This window comes from Anguilla rostrata, chromosome 13, assembly GCF_018555375.3.
Source record: "Anguilla rostrata isolate EN2019 chromosome 13, ASM1855537v3, whole genome shotgun sequence".
Classification (NCBI taxonomy): Eukaryota; Metazoa; Chordata; class Actinopteri; order Anguilliformes; family Anguillidae; genus Anguilla; species Anguilla rostrata.
In genome coordinates, this window is record NC_057945.1 from 11,718,726 (window position 1) to 11,738,742 (window position 20,017).

General features: G+C 44.5%; 2 protein-coding genes across 4 annotated transcripts; both read right to left on the minus strand.

Moving 5' to 3' along the window:
* Positions 1-2,780: 2,780 nt before the first annotated feature.
* LOC135237865 (serine/threonine-protein phosphatase 6 regulatory ankyrin repeat subunit C-like) lies at positions 2,781-11,302 on the minus strand. Its single transcript, XM_064305387.1, has 10 exons — positions 11,116-11,302; positions 8,823-8,906; positions 8,035-8,113; positions 7,507-7,577; positions 6,775-6,975; positions 6,496-6,583; positions 5,949-6,091; positions 4,429-4,641; positions 3,438-3,516; positions 2,781-2,899 (listed from the first exon to the last, which is right to left on the minus strand). The coding sequence occupies exons 1-10, from the start codon at positions 11,140-11,142 to the stop codon at positions 2,781-2,783; spliced, it is 1,104 nt and encodes a 367-aa protein (XP_064161457.1). The 5' UTR covers positions 11,143-11,302.
* Positions 11,303-15,342: 4,040 nt separating this feature from the next.
* Positions 15,343-19,352, minus strand: cnpy2 (canopy FGF signaling regulator 2). Of its 3 annotated transcripts, none has more exons than XM_064304827.1 (6): positions 19,157-19,352; positions 18,737-18,842; positions 18,397-18,512; positions 17,537-17,734; positions 17,264-17,360; positions 15,343-16,281 (listed from the first exon to the last, which is right to left on the minus strand). In XM_064304827.1, exons 1-6 carry the CDS (start codon positions 19,181-19,183, stop codon positions 16,238-16,240), a joined length of 588 nt encoding a protein of 195 aa, XP_064160897.1. In that variant the 5' UTR covers positions 19,184-19,352; the 3' UTR covers positions 15,343-16,237. The 3 variants fall into 3 exon arrangements, with proteins under 3 accessions (XP_064160897.1, XP_064160896.1, XP_064160898.1); XM_064304826.1 differs by having other exon boundaries at positions 19,142-19,351; XM_064304828.1 differs by having other exon boundaries at positions 19,090-19,186.
* Between the last annotated feature and the right edge of the window lie 665 nt (positions 19,353-20,017).

A 20,017-nucleotide genomic window follows, 5' to 3' on the forward strand; every position in this document is an offset into this window, starting at 1 on the left:
ACACTTCATTCTGTGTAGCAAAGCATCTTTGTGTTTGGAAAAGCGTTGTTTTTTGGCTAATTAGTGTTCTGTATATATTCTGTAAAGTGTGTCATGTTAATGAAGACACTACAGCGTTTTCAGACCATATAATTACTAGCTTTGCAGTTAACGACTGCATTCAACCTGCTTTTTTTAGCATGGTTGGATCATTACCCTAGTAACTCCAGCCCTGGGCGCATCCAAAAGCAAGTCTCACTCACCTTCCTAATTTGTCCTTCTTGGTCAAGTCGGCACCACTGCTCAGCAGCAAGTTAAGACATTCAACATTTCTGCCAGAAAATAACGAGACATAAGTTTCACAATCAGTCAGTGAGGATATTTTCTTGATGAATAGAATTGCAAAAAAAAAGACAAAAGAGATTGATGATAAATATATTCATGCAGACAGATGGCTCTGGTCTGCAACATAAGTTGTTTGAATCTTGAAATTCCACCCTGTACATTTCTGTCAGTGGCAATTCACTTTAAATTTAAAATATCACCACAGTCCCTCGAGCTGAAGCGCGTTACTGAAATTCCAAAAGACATTAATCTAATCCTGATATAGTAAATATAGTAACATAAAGGAAGTTCTACCACAGCATTTGCACAGAATTTCACATTTGTACAATTCAGTGACAACTAGCACACCATCTTTTTTTTACCTTCTCACGTTCCTGGCTGTCACTGTAAAGTTACAATGAACGTAAACAAATGGCATACATTCATTCCTAACCGTTTTTTTTTTTTTTTTTTAAATAAGACTCTTTAGTTAACCCTCTAAATCAGTAACATTCACTCTTACTCTTGGAGAGCCACCATAACATCATCAACCAGCTCAGAAAACTAAACCAGGGGACACCGGGTAATCAACCGAGCGCCATCGAACCCCTGTGCGCCCCGAAGCTCTCTGACTGAGGGGGAAAAGGGCAGAAACCATGGCGATAAACCGCGGCGGGAAACAGGAGCGGAGCGCGGCGGCTCACCCGCCGGACGCAGCGGCGTGCAGACAGGTCCTCCCCAGGCCGTCCGGGGTGTCGATGTCGAACCCGGCCGACAGGACCTGCTCGTGGCTCAGGGAGGACACGATGCTGTACAGCTGACCTGGGGGGGGAGGGGGTGGAGGGGGGGGGAACAGGGCGTTCCGGGTCAGAGCGAAAGAGGAAGCGCTGCGCATCGCACAAAAGAAACGCCCGCCCGTGTAAAAACGTTAAAGATGATTCTCGCGCTTCTTGAGGAGACCGTAATACTGCCAATATTAGCTTTTTTTTATTTCATCTTTTAATGGCAGGCTATATATATTTACAGCCACTGGCACCGTGTCAGAAGAAGTGATTTAAACTCGGCTCTCTGGTGCGATTCAGCTGATGAGACGTGGCGTTCTGTGGACAGAAATCGCACACCGAGATTGTAAAAAAGATCCTCACCTGAGGAGAGTAACTTGCGACAACAGTCTGAAAACCCATAGAGCACGGCCAAGTGCAGGGGGAACATCCCGTGGATCCCCTGCCTGGAGTAACACACAGACACACGCACGCACAAACACACACACACGCACAAACACACACACACACAGACACACACACGCACAAACACACACACACACACACACACACACACAGACACACGCACGCACAAACACACACAGGAACCAAATGTCAATGGAGATCTAAAACAATCAATAAGGGTCAGCAGAAAACAAGGATAACGGAGAAGAACAGTGAATGTGTCTGTGCTTTGCGAGCTGCCAGTTTTCCTTCCATAGGCGTGTACAGGATTAAGGAAAGAAAGCTGTTCTTAAGATTACAGGAGCTGCACCCAGCCATCTGTAGATCTGGAGTCACAGTAGTGATCTCTGTAAACCTGTAGTCCCCCACCCTGCTCTCACCTGGCTGTGTGTCAGTAGTGTTCTCTCTGTACCTGTAGGCCCCGCCCAGCTCTCACCTGGCTGTGTCAGTAGCGTTCTCTCTGTACCTGTAGGCCCCGCCCAGTTTTCACCTGGCTGTGTGCCAGTGTTCTCTCTGTACCTGTAGGCCCTGCCCAGCTCTCATCTGGCTCTGTGTCAGTAGTGTTCTCTCTGTACCTGTAGGCCCCGCCCAGCTCTCACCTGGCTGTGTCAGTAGTGTTCTCTCTGTACCTGTAGGCCCCACCCAGCTCTCACCTGGCTCTGTGTCAGTAGTGTTCTCTCTGTACCTGTAGGCCCCGCCCAGCTCTCACCTGGCTGTGTCAGTAGAGTTCTCTCTGCATCTGTAGGCCCCGCCCAGCTCTCACCTGGCTGTGTCAGTAGTGTTCTCTCTGTACCTGTAGGCCCCGCCCAGCTCTCACCTGGCTCTGTGTCAGTAGTGTTCTCTCTGTACCTGTAGGCCCCGCCCAGCTCTCACCTGGCTGTGTCAGTAGTGTTCTCTCTGTACCTGTAGGCCCCGCCCAGCTCTCACCTGGCTGTGTCAGTAGTGTTCTCTCTGTACCTGTAGGCCCCGCCCAGCTCTCACCTGGCTGTGTCAGTAGTGTTCTCTCTGCATCTGTAAGCCCCACCCAGCTCTCACCTGGCTGTGTCAGTAGTGTTCTCTCTGTACCTGTAGGCCCCGCCCAGCTCTCACCTGGCTGTGTGTCAGTAGTGTTCTCTCTGTACCTGTAGGCCCCGCCCAGCTCTCACCTGGCTGTGTCAGTAGTGTTCTCTCTGTACCTGTAGGCCCCGCCCAGCTCTCACCTGGCTCTGTGTCAGTAGTGTTCTCTCTGTACCTGTAGGCCCTGCCCAGCTCTCACCTGGCTGTGTCAGCACCGTTGGTCATCAGGGTGCTGATCAGCAGTTCATGGCCGTACTTAGCAGCAATGTGAAGAGGAGTATTGCCATATTTATCCACACAGTCAATGTCTCCGCCTGAGGAGGGGGTAGAGACACAGTCAGGGGCTGCTCTTCCACCCTCACCTGGCTGTGTCTCAAATGCTCCACTAGGCCCCTATATAGCGAGCTAACTAGAGTGTCAACCATTTCCTAGAAACTGGTTGACATTCCACTCTAAATTGCCCATAGGCATGAGTGTGCCAGTGAATGGTGAGTGTGCCCTGCGATAGATTGGTGTATTCCTGCCTCTCGCCCAATGCACGTTGGGACAGGCTCCAGCACCCTCTGCTCAGGATAAGTGGGTACAGATAATGGATGGATGGATGGTTGACACTCTAGGTAGGCCTCTACATAGGGAACTAGTTGACCATTTCAGACACAGCCCCCGTTTGTGTCTTGGTACTTTTAACCTTTGTATCATCTAGGTCTTTGTCCATGTTTCTACAGCATTACTGTGTTTTGGCTTCGTGGTCAGTTTTCCATTGTAAATGAGGTCCTGTCCACAGGTGAGCTGAGTAACTAACGACTGGTTAAATAAATAAATGAGCAGCTGCCCCGGCGTTTCGGACGCTACCGTTCTGGATGAGTATCTGGGAGCGGGTGAAGCGGCCGTGAATAGCCGCCATGTGCAGGGGGCTCTTCCCCTCTTTGCTCTGGAAAGGAGAGAACGAGAGAACGCACCGTTAGAAAGATACAGCCGCCATTCCTCCACAACAGGGTTCTAATGCCACCGCTGCTGTTGCAAACGCGACCAGCGTTGCTACGGCAGAGCAGCTTCACTCCACGACAAATATTATATGTTTATTTTATGTTGAATACAGGTGCTCTTCAATGCCGCAGAACTCCACTGAATTAAGAGTATTTAATGAACGCTAAATAGTTTAAATCATGCCGCTCACATGAATTAATTTTCAAGCCACAGAACAGTCTTCTACAGTTTTCTGGGAGGGATTCACACAAACACATTTTAATGCTACACCCTGACAACAGCTAATTAAAGTGTGAGAAGGTGGCTGTGGAAATTGGCGGAGTTTTTAAAAAATAGAAATGCAGAAAGGTGGTGCCTTGCTACACCAACACCCAGGTGCTTCATGATAATAATTAGAGATCAGCAGATGTAGATTTTTCAAGGCCATTACACCAATGGCATTGTTTAAGCCAGCAGGAAGGCTGATTGGTGGATGCATTATCCAATGATGTGGAATGACCCATAGTCCCTAGGGTGACTTCCAAACCTAGGGCTTAGGGCAAGGATACTGAAATCTGGCCCTCAATTTGAAATCCAGCCCTGGTTTTCTTTTCTCCCAGGTAGTTAACTGAACAATTAGTGCTACGGATTGGCCAGATTTTCTTCACACCTGACTACCACGTAAAGGGAGGGAGCCAGCAGTTTTCAGCCCTTGAGGACTGTGATTGAGTAACAGGGGGTAATGCTGCCCTAAGTGACATCATACTACCAAATTAGTGAGGAGGATGGATGCATTTTTGCTCAGTGTAAATTCTCAAGGGCATCACGCACTTTCCGGGACTTTCCGGGTGGGGAAATCATCATCGCGGGATCTCACCTGCATGTTGACGTCAGCGCCGTTGTTGACGAGCAGCTCCAGGCAGAGGGCGCCGTTGGTGGAGACGGCGGCCAGGTGGAGGGGGGTGCAGCCGCGGCGGTTGGGGTGGTTGACGTTGGCGCCCCGGTTGACCAGCTCGTTGGCCACGGACTCCTGCCCCAGGTAGCAGGCCATGTGCAGCGCGGTGTTCCCGAAGGCGTTGGGCTCGTCCATCTGAGGGGCCAACAAAAACAGCCATCATGGGAGGACAAGAAAACGATCCATCATACGACTGTGACCAAGGAGCCCCATCATCACTGAACGATACTCACATTACTGAATGTTTAAAATGATAACAACCTCTATAATATAGCTATTAAATTCCTTATGAAACTCCAGTACTCTGCAGTACTTCCGATACTGTGCACAATATGACCGCAAGCTGCCATAATTCCTCAGAAAACGCTACAGGTTGTTTTTTTGTTTGAAAAGATGTATCCAATTAAAAATTTCAATTTCAAAATTTGCGCTAACACAGACCAGGGCCAAATACGTATTTGTTTTGGATTCAAGTACTGTTCTGTGCGCTCTTGATCTTGCCTGGTGTAATTCAGCCTGCCTATATGACCAGAAGGCAGGATTTGCACTTTCTGAGAATATTGAATTGGTTCGAATACACCAGATAAGATCGGTAAAGCATAGAAAAGTATTTGAATCCAAAACAAATACGTATATGACCCAGATCTCCATTAACAATATATGCCATGTTGCTGGGTGGGAACAGCGCACCCTTAAAAGTTGAAAAACAGTAGTAGCTGAACATAAATTATGAAAATTGTTTACATGCTCTGGGCGCATGCTTTTAAGAAATCATGTGGTGAGCAGGGGTGATGTCACTAGGCGGTCGCTAAGCAGCGCTACAGAACAACACACGGGGCTGCATTCGTATGAACTGTGCAGAAAGAAGAGGCCAAAGCAAACAGCCAGAGTGCCTCAGGCCTGAAAGCCGTCTGACGTTGGAGAATCAGTCTCAGCGCAGCTGACAAGGTCTAATCAAAGGAACAAGAACAAAAGGACCTACGATAGCCATTGTTCACATAGCAAACGGTGGCAGGTTTGAATAAATAAAAAAAGGTATTGTGTATAAGTATTTTCATGTAACTGTAGATTACACATTTGTCCTGACCATCATTGTATACACTGCCAAATCTGTTAAGATCTTGCGTCCAGTTGTTTTGTGTTATGACTGTTTGCTTATTTGTTTTATTGACCCCGTCAGCAATAAAATTCTAATTTTCCTCCGGGATAATACATATTTACCTGACCAACTTGTTATGATGCCTGGTGCCTAACTGGCATTACTAAGCCAGCCTGGTTTGCCTCACATTAGTGCACAACTTCAGTGCAGAAATAAACAGCCTGACCAAAAAAAAAAATCAATCTCCCGCAGAACGAAAATCTCACAAAACTGGCATCCCTCCACTGAGGCCTCTCTGAAAGGGACTGAGGTCGAAGGTCAGAGGTCGGCGTTGTGCACTGACCTCGGCCCCCAGCTGCAGCAGGTACTTCACCACGTCGACGTGGCCGCTGGCGGCCGCGGCGTGCAGGGGGGTGTAGCCGCGCTCGTCCTTGCACACCGCGTCCGCGCCCCGGGAGACCAGCAGCTTCACCACCTCCAGGTTGCCTGAAGGTGAACGCAAAAAAAGCAACCGAATGAACAGTTTGCTCAGCCTGCTATGAAGGCAAGCATTTCTCTGACATGCTTGCCGTCACACGTGTAATTAAAGCACCAGAACCAGTGCATCTGCAACAAGATTATGGACAACTGAACGACAAAAGCAGCTGATGTATGATGTGAGGAACAGACCACTGAAACCTTGCCTTCTTGAGCAATGCTAAGGCCAGATCACTGATAAGAAAAGTGTGTGCAGGAGTTTGCATAAAGCAAATAACTTTTTGGCATAACTTGCATCAAACCATTGCCACATCGGTGCCTCACTGGGTCAAACTTCACCGGGTATGTCTCTCAAAGGACCACATTCGCCCAGGTAGGCCAAAATTCGCTCATATACTGTGAGCTGAACTCACCATGACAGGCCGCCAAGTGCACAGGTTGTCTCTCTTTCTTATCGCTAGCATTCAAGCTGGCCCCTTTGTTTAGCAGCAACGTCACCATCTGGAGAGAAGACCAAGGAAATAAAGGGTAAACATAGAAAAGAGCATTGATATTCAAGTCTGATTTCGACTGGACTTAGAACTGCGTGCACCACTCACGGCTAACCAGTACCCCTCACGCCCCGCCTGTACCCCTCATGCTCCACCTGTACCCCTCACACTGCTTGTGCACCCCTCAGCCCGCTTCCTCACCTCCAAATGGCCGCTGAGAGCGGCGTGGTGCAGGGCGGTCCTGCCGTTGCAGTCGGCCACGTTGAGGCTGCCCAGGTAGGGGAACAGGGCCTCGGCGCACCGCGTGGCCCTATTGGCCGCCGCCACGTGGAGCGGGGTCTGCCACAGCTTGTCCCGCGCATTCACTTCCGCCCCTTGCTTCAGCAGCAGCCCCACTGCCTTCTGGGAATGAAGAAAAGACAAACCATTGACCCAGCTTGTTTCCATAGTGGGTACTTTCAGTCAGTACACAATTAATCCACAAATGAGGAAGTACAGATTTAGGTGTTGGGGGAGATAAAACAAACAAGGTAAAACAAAAAAAGTTTTCAATGGGCAATTTTCTTCAGTATAAAATGCTTTATAAAACTTCTCCTGGATTACGGTTAAATATGCAATTTATTCAATAAACCAAATTTTAAAAAGCCCTGAAATTCCCCAAACACAGTAAAGAGAACACCTATTGACCAGGTGAGTAGTTAAGTCGAAGTCAAAGTGACAAAGCTCTCAAAATGGAAATGAAAACAGAAGGAAGAGTAGAATAGCTCAGATAAATTAGATCCAACTCGGCATTTGAACAAATTCAAGCTTGATGCACATCTCTGAAGAAGTGAACAAGTAGTGGTAACAAAAGCACTGCCATGTTTGTCACCTGCTAAGATTAAAATGAAACGGAAACCAGTGGTTCAGAAAGCAAAAATGGCAGGTGCTTACTTCATTCCGGGAGGCGACTGCCCGATGCAGAGGAGTCAGCCATAAATGGTCCTTAGCATTAACAGTGGCACCTGAGAGAGAGGGAGGGAAGAAGGGGAGAGAGAGAGAGAGAGAGAGAGAGAGAGAGAGTGCATGTGTTAATCAGTGTGCAAGAGAGAGATGGATGGAGAGAAGAAAAGAGAAATAATTCAGCTGATCTCAGTGATGATATGTCTGTACACTATCATATCCATAATGTATTCTTGAGACTCTCGGGTACACGGGAGATAGAGAAGAAACGGCCTCAATTCAATCTGCGCACTGTCCTTAGCTGTGAACAAAGGATGTAAGAAATATTTTGGTTTTACGCTCGTTTATGCTTACGCCTGTTAATATCTGGCAAGACAGTACCTTTTTCTTACAAAGCTGGAAGAAAAAAAACCAACAGGTAAAGGTCAAAGTGCCCATCGCAGTTCAGAGGAAATGCTGCCTGGACATGAAGGGATGAAGCAATGCGACAAGGAGGAGATTACAGGAGAGTAACGTCACCTGAATGAATGAGGAGGTCCATGATGTGAACGTGGCCCAGGTAAGCGGCAGCGTGCAGAGGGGTACGCCGCTCTGGGTCCTGGTGGAACAGGAGCAAAGGCCAGGGCCTCGTTAGCTTACTGCTGCTTCCTGTAACTGCATCACTGGGCTGCTCGCGTTACTACACCCGCCAACTGTTTCGGTTACTACACCTATGAGTCTTCTTATGCTCTGGACAATATGCTCAGAGCACACTACTGGAAAGGCTTCCGGTGAAATATTTGGCCTACTGTAGGTTAATTGCTACTGCACTGATGTCTGGCACATTATCTCATTAAATCTACCATTAGGGTTTTGTGTTACGTTTTCCCCACCCAAGTCTGATTAAGTGACTGCTGCCCTCTCTTACTACACCCCTGGGCTGCTCTGCTACTCTCATTAGTGCTCTTTGGCTTTTCTTACAGTCTCCAAACTCCATTAATTACATTACATTACATTTATTTGGCAGACGCTTTTATCCAAAGCGACGTACAATAAGCAAATAAACTCCATAAATGAAACCATGAGGGCAAAAACAAATAAAATATGGCTGGAAATAAAATGAGAGCTCTGTACATGTTATAAATGAGCATTATGAGGACTTAAATGTCCCTTTCAAACTGCGAGAGCTACACCATCTGCCTGTTGAACACTTTGTAGCATCCTTGTAATCCTGGTGTATGCAGTGTAATTAAACGGATAATGTAATTTATACTGGTGTTTTCTGTACAAAGAAGAAAGACACAATCGGTTCCATCATGGCCTCTTACCAGTGCATTGACATCTTCCTTCTTGTGCAACAGTACCTGAACTTCTCCTGGATTACGGTTAAATATGGCCTGGACCAGTGGGGTCTACAAAAGAAGACGTCTTTTCACACAGCGTATAAACTCTGCAGTTAAGACATAAAACAACGAGTCAACCCTCATGAAATTTCAGAAAATGATTTGCTCGACAATAACATTTCATGACCTGCCAGACAACAACAGCCAGGTCAATTTCTAAGGAATTCATCATAAGGTAAGAGGGTACAGTATCCATCTCTTTACAAGAGGGTTTATAATTCCTGATTCTGGCGGAACACAGTGTATGCCCATTTCAGCTGGAGTTCAGATAATAAAATAATGAGCTGTAATTGAGATTTGAATATTAATCTCCAGGTGACATCACTTCAAAGGTAGGTTGTACTGTATATATGTAAACTCCCCATTAGCAAAATCTGTGGTCTGGAGTGCACTGTATGCGTAACTACACATATCAGTTACCAGTCATTAAAGATAGGTTGAACCTATTTTTAACACCGACCAATCAACCATGGTGGGATAGTGGTCTCTATCAAGTAAAATTAATTTTTTATAGCTCTTTAAAGGCACCTCATCAAAATCTCTAGCTGTTTAATGAGGTATGCTATGTTAAGGTTAGGGTGAAAACCAACAGTAGATCTCCAGGAACAGGGTTGTTTACCACTGATCCAGTCAAGGGGAAAAACTCACAAATGGCTAGCCTTCTACTTTAATTGTAATCTGCATTGCTAATCCAAGAAGACATGCGCTGTGTGTTTTAGGCTTATTCCAGTGACTCATACTAACAAGACCAGGTCAAAACCTAGTATATGGCTGGACCGGCTGACCAATGGTGTAACGTCATAACTCAGCCGACCAATGGTGTAACTTCATCACTCACTCAGTCAGTCACAGACATTCGCGTTTGTAGGCCTGGCCCCGCTGTTGCGGTCCATCCAAAAATGTACTGTGAGGACAGTAACGTTAATGTAAAAGATAGAACTGAGATTTCACAAAATAATAAATCAACACACTGAAATTTAGTTTAACTTACTTCCCAGTATAACGTTACAGCATTTTTTCTTATAGCAGGGAATGGGAGATATACGATGCTAAAGGTGATGACCATTACATGTGAATAGGCTTAATTTACAGAATGTCAGTTTATGACATGCAACTCCATGAATTTATCGATAAATAACGTATACTTTTATATATCTCTTGCAACTAGACTATAGCTAACCTGCACAACTACTTGCGCGTATCTTTGTTATATTCACTGCCGTTGCATTACATTACTAGACAAGGTACACTACATGATAGGAAGCTAATGGTTCTGATACTACAACTCCCTAGCTAGCAGCAACAGCTAGCTGGTTGACCAAGGCCAGTGATGCTAGGAGAGCTGCTAGCCAAGTAAACTGGTTTCTCGCCAAGACATCTAGTGTAGATCAAATGTATTAGGAAAACTCAAGTGCCCTATTATTAATCTAGGCTAGTGGACGTTACTTATAGTCACCCCGTTTCACGAATACAGCCCTTTCATAGCTATATTTTATAATGTAGACTAGACTAGACTAGACTACACTAACTGACTTGTATTTACTTTTACAGCAATGCGTACCCAATAGGCAACCTGGTTGGAAATAGCTTGTGACTTTAGCTAGCCAACGTTAAGCAAAAAACTGCAACTAACAACAGCTAACATTAACTAGACTAACTGGCATCACTGTCAGACAATAATATAACCGAACACATTACATCACTGTGTAGCTCATTATCAACGTTAGCAGTGGCTAGCCAGCTGCGTATGGCTAGCTAAATGTAAAACGGACAGAGCCAAGTTAATTTTCAAGTCACTTATGTGGACATGCAACCATCTGTACTGCTAACTGACTACCGTGGTTAACAGGGGACAACTGTCAAGTGCAATGGCATTGCAAAGAATATTGTTAGCTTACTGGCTGCATACCAAGCGCAGCTAAAACTACGCTAACGCGGAAACTAAGTCGCCAGCAAAATGACAAAACATTAAAGACTTTGGTGCCTGATCCATGTTATTTGCAAAACGTGAAGATCCAGACTGATGTGGCACTGAAAACCTTCATATAGCGCAGGCCTACTGAACGATAACGTTAGTCTTAGCTACTATCCAGCCTCGGCCCAACACTGTGAAACCCGCCCTCATCACTTGGAAAGAGAATAAAGAGAGACGGTGTTCCCATCAAGCTAGCTAGCAGCTACCTCAGCTGCAATAAAATTAATAAATCTGGTTATGTACCTGGTCTGTTATGTTGAGTAATCCCATCTCCCGAAGTCAGTCAGGGTGAAGCTCCTTCATTAGGATGGGATGGAGAGGTAACTGGTGGTATCTTTGTTTTATTATGATTATTACTAAGGAAGGATTGTCCAGTGTCCTTAAATACTCGCAGTTGTTTATTGCTGTGGTAGACTTGTGTGAGGAGAGCGGGGTACGCCTACGGTGACGGAGCAGCAGTAGCGCCATGCCGTGGTAGCTTACGCAAAGACGTCATTTATTTCAGGTGTTTACATGCGCATAATTCATGCAGCCAACAAAAATACATTTCTAAAATGCTCTTCTTATTATTTACCATCTAAATCCATCTTAGTGTTGGGACTTGCTGTGGTCAGAAGCAAAGCAGATTGGGGGATCAGTGAGATGGCCTGTGAGTGTGGGGTTCCAACTGAGGGCATATAGTGGTGGTGTACAGTACATGTCCTTGTGGCCAACAAATATATAATTTAAGTATATATATATATATATATATATATATATATATCTGTGTGTGTGTGTGTTTAAACCTTGGTCTTTAATATATTCCAGATAATCTCTGTTTGCAGTTTCAGTGACTACATTTGTTGTTGTAGTCCCCTAGATCCTGGGGGTAAACTGCAAGCCTTTCAGACTCTTCAGAGCATTCACTGTGTACCCCAAATGCTGCATCATAACTGTATTCTTTAAACTGCCGCAAATTTAAAAATCAAAACACCTTAAATAATGACCTTGAGTGCATCGAGCTGCCTGTGATCTCGGCGCTTGATATATATCTTAACCGTGTGTATTCAGACTGCTGTATGGGGTAAGGGGCTCTCTGGGTGCAAAACCACCAGAGTTAAATCGTGACATTTCTGCCTCAGAATTACTGCACATTCCAACACTGAGAGCCCAAATGGCAGTAATCCAGATGTCAGACAGTTCCGTGTAAACCTCCTCCAACATTCCTGTTCTTCCCTAGTGGGCCACCATGTAAAATACAATAGTTTTCTTTTCCCTTTGATACACATTCAAAACCGTTGTTTAGCTACACTTTACAAAAAGCATGCACAACCCTTTCAAAGTCTTAAACTTGAAATGCATTGAACAGAATTTTTACGTAGAACGCCTCTTAAACCATAATTTTTATCCGTGAAGGAGGTTACGTGTCCAGACCCATGAAGGCTCCAGGGCTGATGGGCAGCTTTTCCAGCTGAAACACTGGGTTCTGGTGCAAGCCTGTAACTCGTGGGCTGGTCTCTAGCCGTGACCTCACCTGCGCAGTCCACGCACGGTGGCCCGGTAGGGCGGTACACATATACACAGAGGACATTTACAATGTTCCCTTGCACAGTGAACACACAAGCACATGGAAACCCTTAGGAATACCTATATTACCGCGTACAGTGAATGCCTTGAAGCAGAACCAGTGCAGGGGGTAGATAGATATTGGAGTGCGGGGGTTGGAATGTGGGGTAGATATTTATAACCGTTTCAAGAGGGAGGGAAGGGTTGTAAATCCACAAGGTCTGGACATTTCACCACTTTAATTCATACATACGCCTCACTGAAACATTACAGTTGAATGACCCGACTCAGTACATGTACAGCTGTTCTTCACTGAATTTCCTGCCTGTAGATTGCCAGACTGACCTTAAATGTCCTAATGCACCTCCTACCCAAAAGCTGGAACACAGCTGGACGTGTGCAATGCAGTAGATTGCGAAACCAACATTCATACAGAGAAATTACATGCAAACATTATATAAAAATGGGAAGACATAGCATAGCACACAGATACACTGAGTCCTATCCAACAGACAGGATTGATCACAATGTAAAGTATTGCAGCATCACTGAAACATCAGATTTTCTTTCAGAAGTGGAAACATGTATGTGCACTGCAATCCCAGAAAAAACTGTATAAATGAACCCAAGCCTGTGATACTATACCATGATCAGCCTATTAAATGATATTTCAGAAAACCAATGCTTACTTTCAACTGAAAATCGTTTGGATACCGATAACAAAATGCCTGAATTTAGGAAAAGATACAAACTGAAGTAAAGCATTAATTAATAAAAACATTCTTTTTGTTGTTTTCCAACTACAGGACTACATGAAGGACTACATGAGTACCGCTGCAGTGTAGAGAGTGTAACTGCATGTAGGCTGTCCTGTCCTCTCAAAGCTGAGAGCAACCACCCAATTAGGATACAGGACCTATCCTGTCAGGGTATGGTAGCCGCCCAATCAGGATGCAGTGCCTATCCTGTCAGGATATGATCCTGGCCCAATCAGGATACAGTACATATCCTGTGAGGACATGGTACTTGCATAATAATGACTCAGGATATGATATGCTCCCTCACAATACAGTATCTATCGGTCAGGATATGGTGCCCATCCAATCAGGTTTTCACCCTATTTCGTTTTCTGTTTCCTCTGTAAAGCATCTTTGTATCAAATGTAATTGAATTTAATCATTTTGAGCTCCTGTTTTTCTCCAGGGGAGGTTCCCTTTAAAGGTGTACCGCCTCTTCTATTCACCCCTTACTGGCACAGGCTTTCTATCCCATCCCTCTCCCTACTACTCTTTCCATCACTCCCTTTTTAACCAGACTTGGTCCCGATTAGCACCATCAGGCCATCCAGGGGAGCCAGGCCGCTCTACCAGTGGCGCTGGCTGACCGCTGTGGTCTCTGGCCTTTCCCTCTCCAGCAGCACTTTGGGCACAATCCTGTAGCGGTGAGTCACCAGCTCGACCGTGGGCTCATGGGGAGGTGTTTCAGGGTGAAATCCCGCTGGCAGCTGTCCTGTGGGTCCGTCTTCCTCAGGTCAACACCGCCTGCAGACACACAGAGGGTTACCGTAGAGACGCGCCCTACCACAACATGCACTGTCCCCTGATAGGCTGTATGTTATTGTGTGTTTTGCCAAGCTCAAGCTCAACAATAGGTGGAGAACTTCCTTGTTTATTCTTTGTCTCTTGAATACTTCAGCCAAATGCCAGCACTAGACAGTAGTTTTTGGGAAAGTAATTTTTCTTTGAATGAGTTAAACAGTCATGAACCCTGCTTTTCAAGGTAAATTTCAGCATAAGACCACTGATATGGTTGATTGTACACTACAGCACTGAACAGCAGAACAGCAAACGGATGAGTCTAAAACAGTACTCCAGTAAGCGTGTCATTACTGCTGGAGCTCTCACCCTCACCCCCCGAGTGTGTTCCAGATGTAGTCCCTCAGCTTATCGTCAGACTCCTCCCCACCCAGCTCCTTCTGAAGAGCGCTCGGCCACACCAGCACCACCTGCAGGAAGCACGGGGAAATGACACGTCGCTCAGGAACTCAATTACAGTGTCACAGCAGCGCCGGCTGTGTGGGGGAGCAGAGGAAAATTACACATGGCGCATAATCCTGCGGCAGAAGAGAGGAATAACCAAACTGTAATCAGTCGGCAGCCTCATATTTCCTGTAACAAAGACCAAAGTTGCACAATGATTCAGCAGCATGCTCTTTGCTCAAACGCACATTTTGTTAGGCAGACGGCTGCAGACCCAGACGCAGACACAGACAGTCACGCAGACGTAGACAGACTCAGACACAGGTGGTGCTGGCAGGTGCACTGACCTGGTTGGCCAGGCCTTGCAGAGCTCCAGCGAGCCCGTTCATTGGCGCCGAGTGAGGGTCCCGCAGGCGCTGTCCAAAAGATGGCTCATGTGCAAAAGACAGCAAAGACAGTTGGAGCTTGAGGCTCTGACAACAGGGTTCAACTACCCTTGTGATGAGGTCCTTATCCAAATGCGCCATAGGATAGCCTGAATCTTCTACTTTTTGGCTGGACTGCAACAGCGGGGCCAGCCCTATAAACGCTAATGTCTGTGACTGAGTCACTGAGTGATGAGGGTACACCATTGGTCGGCCGGTTCGGTCCAGCCATATACTAGGTTTTGGCCTGGTCTTGTTTAAATCATTCTTCTTGATGGCAAAATACATTATTTTAAATACAACATGGTAATAATATGATTTGAACAGAAATGTTGAAGCAGCCACAAAAAGCAGGGATTTTTATCTCCCCTGCATTCAAATCTCTGTATTATTTAATTTAGTTTCACAGTGCGTGTGTTCCGCCACTAAATCAAAGGCAATGGAAATGTTTGCATGTCGTGAGAACATCAAGTACCATAATCGCAACCACTAGCCCCCCCCCCCAAAAAAAAAATTACATATATCATTAAACATAGCTTTTATTTACCAACCGATTGACAAGAAGCAACTTGCCAGTAAAAGCAGAGACTCCAGACATGAATATAGAAATATACTTCCATCAAAAGATCATCTTAGAAAATGACATTAGAGACAAGTTACCTAAAGGTCCTGAATATGTTAAAAAACAAAAATAACTGTTGGAATGGAGAAAAAAATCATTTAAATACAAAGGACACAATATCACATGTCGCATTCACAAAATTGAACAATAATAAGTAGGAAGTTTGCAAATGTTCTAGAAAATCAGTAATGTGTAAAAATGAAAATCAACAAAAGAATGAAATGAATCCAATATGAAGTGCGAAACATCCTATTTGCAAAATCACCAAGGGAAACCTCTACAAATGATGTCTCTACAAATTCTGATGGTGTACAGTACTGTGATAAACGGTCACTTAAGTAAAAAAAAAAATTAACTAATCATAACTGTAAAACCAATCAATTAATTTGTTCAAAGATTTACTTACACCTTCGGGATATTAGAAATAAAACAACCCCATAGTACAGGTACTGTTTGTGAATGCTGTGTTACGTGTCTTACGTGTTACCATTTTCTCAAATCAGGGGTTAAGACAAGGATGTAGAAGCACTTGTGAATACAACAGGAGAGAGGTTCAGTGATGTGATGAGTCAGCAGTACTGAAGATGTCTGCTGAGTAATCTCAAATCCAAGATTCTTGATAGGATCAAGCCGGCATGGACTTCAATCCACAGTCCCCCCATAAAAAACAAACAAACAAAAAAAACATGAGGGGGGAGCCGGCCAGAGATGGAAGTGTGGGGCATCTGGATTCCTCCTGGAGTCCTACCTCCCCATGGCAAAAGAGAGTACATGTGGAGTGGGGGGGGGGGGGGTCACAGCTCATCGTGGGGTATTTGTAGAGCATGGTCACACAGATCTGTGGGCAGAGAGAGGAAAACCCTGAATCCACTAAAATGATATATACCATGGCTGCTCAAATCTGAACCTCGAATCCAGCCCTGGTTTTCTTTTCTCCCGGGTGATTAACTGAACAATTAGTGCGACTGATTACCCAGACTGTATTCACACCTGACTCCCAGGTAAACGGAGGGTGGAAAACCAGCAGTTCTTGGACCTTTGAGGGCCGTGATTTGAGTAACAGGGATATATACAAAACACACGTATACACATTGTCTAAAGCAGGGCTGCCTAACCCAGTTTCTGGAGATGTACCGCCCTGTAGGTCTTCACTCCAACCCTAACAATGCACATCTCTGCTTGTTCAGCCGCTAATTAGTAGAACCAGGTGTGCCAAATTAGGGTTGAAATGAAAGCCTACAGGATGGTAAATCTCCAGGGGCTGAATCACAAAGCAGGGTTACTGAGTTAGCTGGATAACTGCACTGAGTAAAACCTGGAACCCTACCAAATCTGGAACATGGTCTGAAGTTAAAAAAAAAAAAAAAAAAAAAAAGAAGAGCTGTTCCAGGTTTTTACTGCAATTATCCAACAAACTCAGTAATCATGCTTTGTGATACAGCACCTGGTCTAAAGAATCAAAACATGAGATGTACCCTAGCTTACAAAATGTGCTTGATAAAATGCCAAATTAAGCACAGTTTGAACTACCGCACATAGCCTAGACAGTTACATCACTTGGTCTGCTGTATCAGTACACTTCTGAACAAATATTGATCCAATGAAAAAGCATTTGCTTGTGATCAAGAAATAGGCAGAATTCAGTGCCTCAGAATACAAGGATAGACTTCTGAAGTTCCAAAATATTAAAATTAAAACTCCCAATGGTTCTGAGAGTTCTGACAAGGTGTGGTACATCTTCAGTTGTGTAGTGGACCCATTTTGTGGTGAATGGATTATGTCAACCCATGTGTCACAGAGGTGACCGTGCTATGGTTTACCTGTACGTTTGCTACAGAGTTTGTCTTTGACATTGTCCGTCTCATGGGCGAAGAACTCGATGAGCTCATCCTCGTGTTGCTCGACGATGGTCTCGCACTAGAAAAGAGATGGAGCAAAAGGTTTAACAACTAAGCACCGCAAGAAGCATAACCACTGCCAAATTATGGTTGCCCTTTTTGCTACACATACTGCCAACTTTGCAAGCACATTTTGGCCCAAACATACCAACACAAATAAGCTAAAAATCATGAGAATGGTTTGAGGAGACTCACAGCATATTTGAGGCTAGAGGAGACTCGTGAATCCAGTGTGGTTTCAGAGAGATCCATGGCTTTGCCGTCCCGAGAGGTCACTCTCACATAGGTCTTGCGGTTAGTTGCGGGGTCAGCACGTTCCCCATAGTCTTTCATCTTTTCACACACCTCCTCTAAGACCTCCAGCAGATGGCCTTCAGATCGCGCCAAGGGCACCTGAGGTGACAGGCGGATGAGCATAAAAGACGGCCAAGGCGACATTTTAACCAGAAGGAACATTTTTTGTCTTCCGAAAACAGAAATCATGACGATGAGTCAGATCACTTTGTTTTTCATGCAAGCTTACACAAAGAACTGAAAGCTCAGCAAAACACACAAAAAACCCCTACAGAAACTCATAATCGCAAACACCCATCAAAGTGCCAGGTACTGATGACAAAGAGGTTATTTGCCATAAACAAGTATCATTTGAATTTGGTAGCTGGGCTGTATTACCATATTGTTGGATTGTACAAATATGAGCCACATGCAAAAACACATGCTTTCTTCAAATTCAAACGTTGATTGATAACTTAATGTGTTAATGTATCCATACACGTGTTACTTTATCCATTAACACATGTTAATTTCAAATTAAGTTTTTCATTTACTGTATTTGGCTGACATGAAACCATGGTAATACGATTTAACGAGACAAATAAAGTTTCTAATTATCTGGTCACTAAATGAAACTGCGACTGTTAAAGGACCTGCTGTGCAGATTACCGGTTTCCTCTCAGGTCAAGTTGAAAAAATTCAGCAGGGACGATGTAGACAAATTGTATCAATGTGAGCACACTAATTTTCCTCCTACACTATTGACACCTTTGCCGCCTGACCTCTCTGACAGACTGGCTGCCATCCGGATTGATCCTGAAGGATCCCGTCTGGATCATTTTCTTGGGATCCACCTGAGAGATTTCCCACTCCATTTCATCCACCAGGGCCCTGCAAGCTGGAGGCAAGATTCAGAAACTGAAACAGGCAGCAGGGAGGAAGCAACAAAGAAGAAATTTTGTTGGATACAGAGGTAGGCTAGTTGATGTACGTGGGGAAAAGTCAGGGGGGAAAAAACAGCACATTATTAAAATGCAACAAAGTACACACACCTTGCCCAAATGCAGTGAATTTTAATAAGTGAACCGTAAAAATCTACGTGTTTTCTGAGCAATCCCATACCTCCACATTTTATGTCCTGTCCTTGTCTGGCGCCTTCCCCAGAGCGGAGGAGCAGAAAGGTGAACAAACAGAGATACAGCACACGCAACGGGCTCCTCATCGTCGCCTGGCACATAGAAAAAGTAAAGACATTTAATCTAACTAAGGATACATGAATTGAGTCGTGATGCAATCAATAACGATTATTCAACAGGGGCTTTACAGTGGTATAATATAAAATGTGAAACTTCTTCGCTACCGTTTGCAAAAAAAGAGCTCCTGCAGCTATCTACCTCGATAATTAACTATTATCTTGACACAAAAATATCAAGATAATAATATTGTTACATGGATGGAGACCTAAGAGCACATACACAGTCGTTACAATTGTAATGTTACTATGTTCGCCGTTAGTGAAATATTTACCTTTTCAATGTCCACCTCACAGCCACCGCTACAATGCCACATTCATTCCACGCTGTTCCATAGCGTTCTGAAAGTCGGTGACGTAGACAGCCGGACGCCCAGAAAGGCGTCTAAATATGTGCCAGCTTCATTGTAGGACCACCGTAAAATAAGTTGAAAAATATGAATGTTTTAAAAGTATTTAAATGAACAATTCATGGTAATATTCCCCACATGCACTGAAAATTCTAGTGCAGACAGTGTATACAATGAAGCCACTGCAGAAAGGAATATTAAAAAACTTTAAGTCAGAAATTTCTGATTGGTTACTTACCCTACTGCGTGGCGCTTCCACACGTATGCTCGTGATTGCCCAATGATTGCAGAAGACTCTCGTCGTCACCCACAAGACTCACTAACACATAAAGTAGCGTAGCCTTCATATAACTTGCAGTACAACGTGTATATAAATATATAGTGGATAAAACTGAAGTGTAATACAATATAGAATATACAAAATAAAAATATAAATTATAAATAAATAGCCATAAATTTATAATTCATTTACCTCCCCCCCCCCCTTCATTCGTTAACATGAATTAAAAAGTCGGGAAAGATCTGCCATTCAAATCTAATAATTAATACTGAACAAATATTAACATACTTTCAGAAATGAATGCATGTGTGCCCACAGTTGAGTTGTCTGGCTTGTGGTAAATGCCACATTATATTCTGCCCTTAATAAAATCTGTGGAGAATATTGATAATATTAAATTTGTTCAATAATGAATATAGGCTTGAAGCATCACATTAGGTGAAATAAACTGACAGTTATTGCATCACGGGAGGTTCGTGATTCATTGCTCTGACTGCCAGTAGAAAATTGAACAAAGTAAA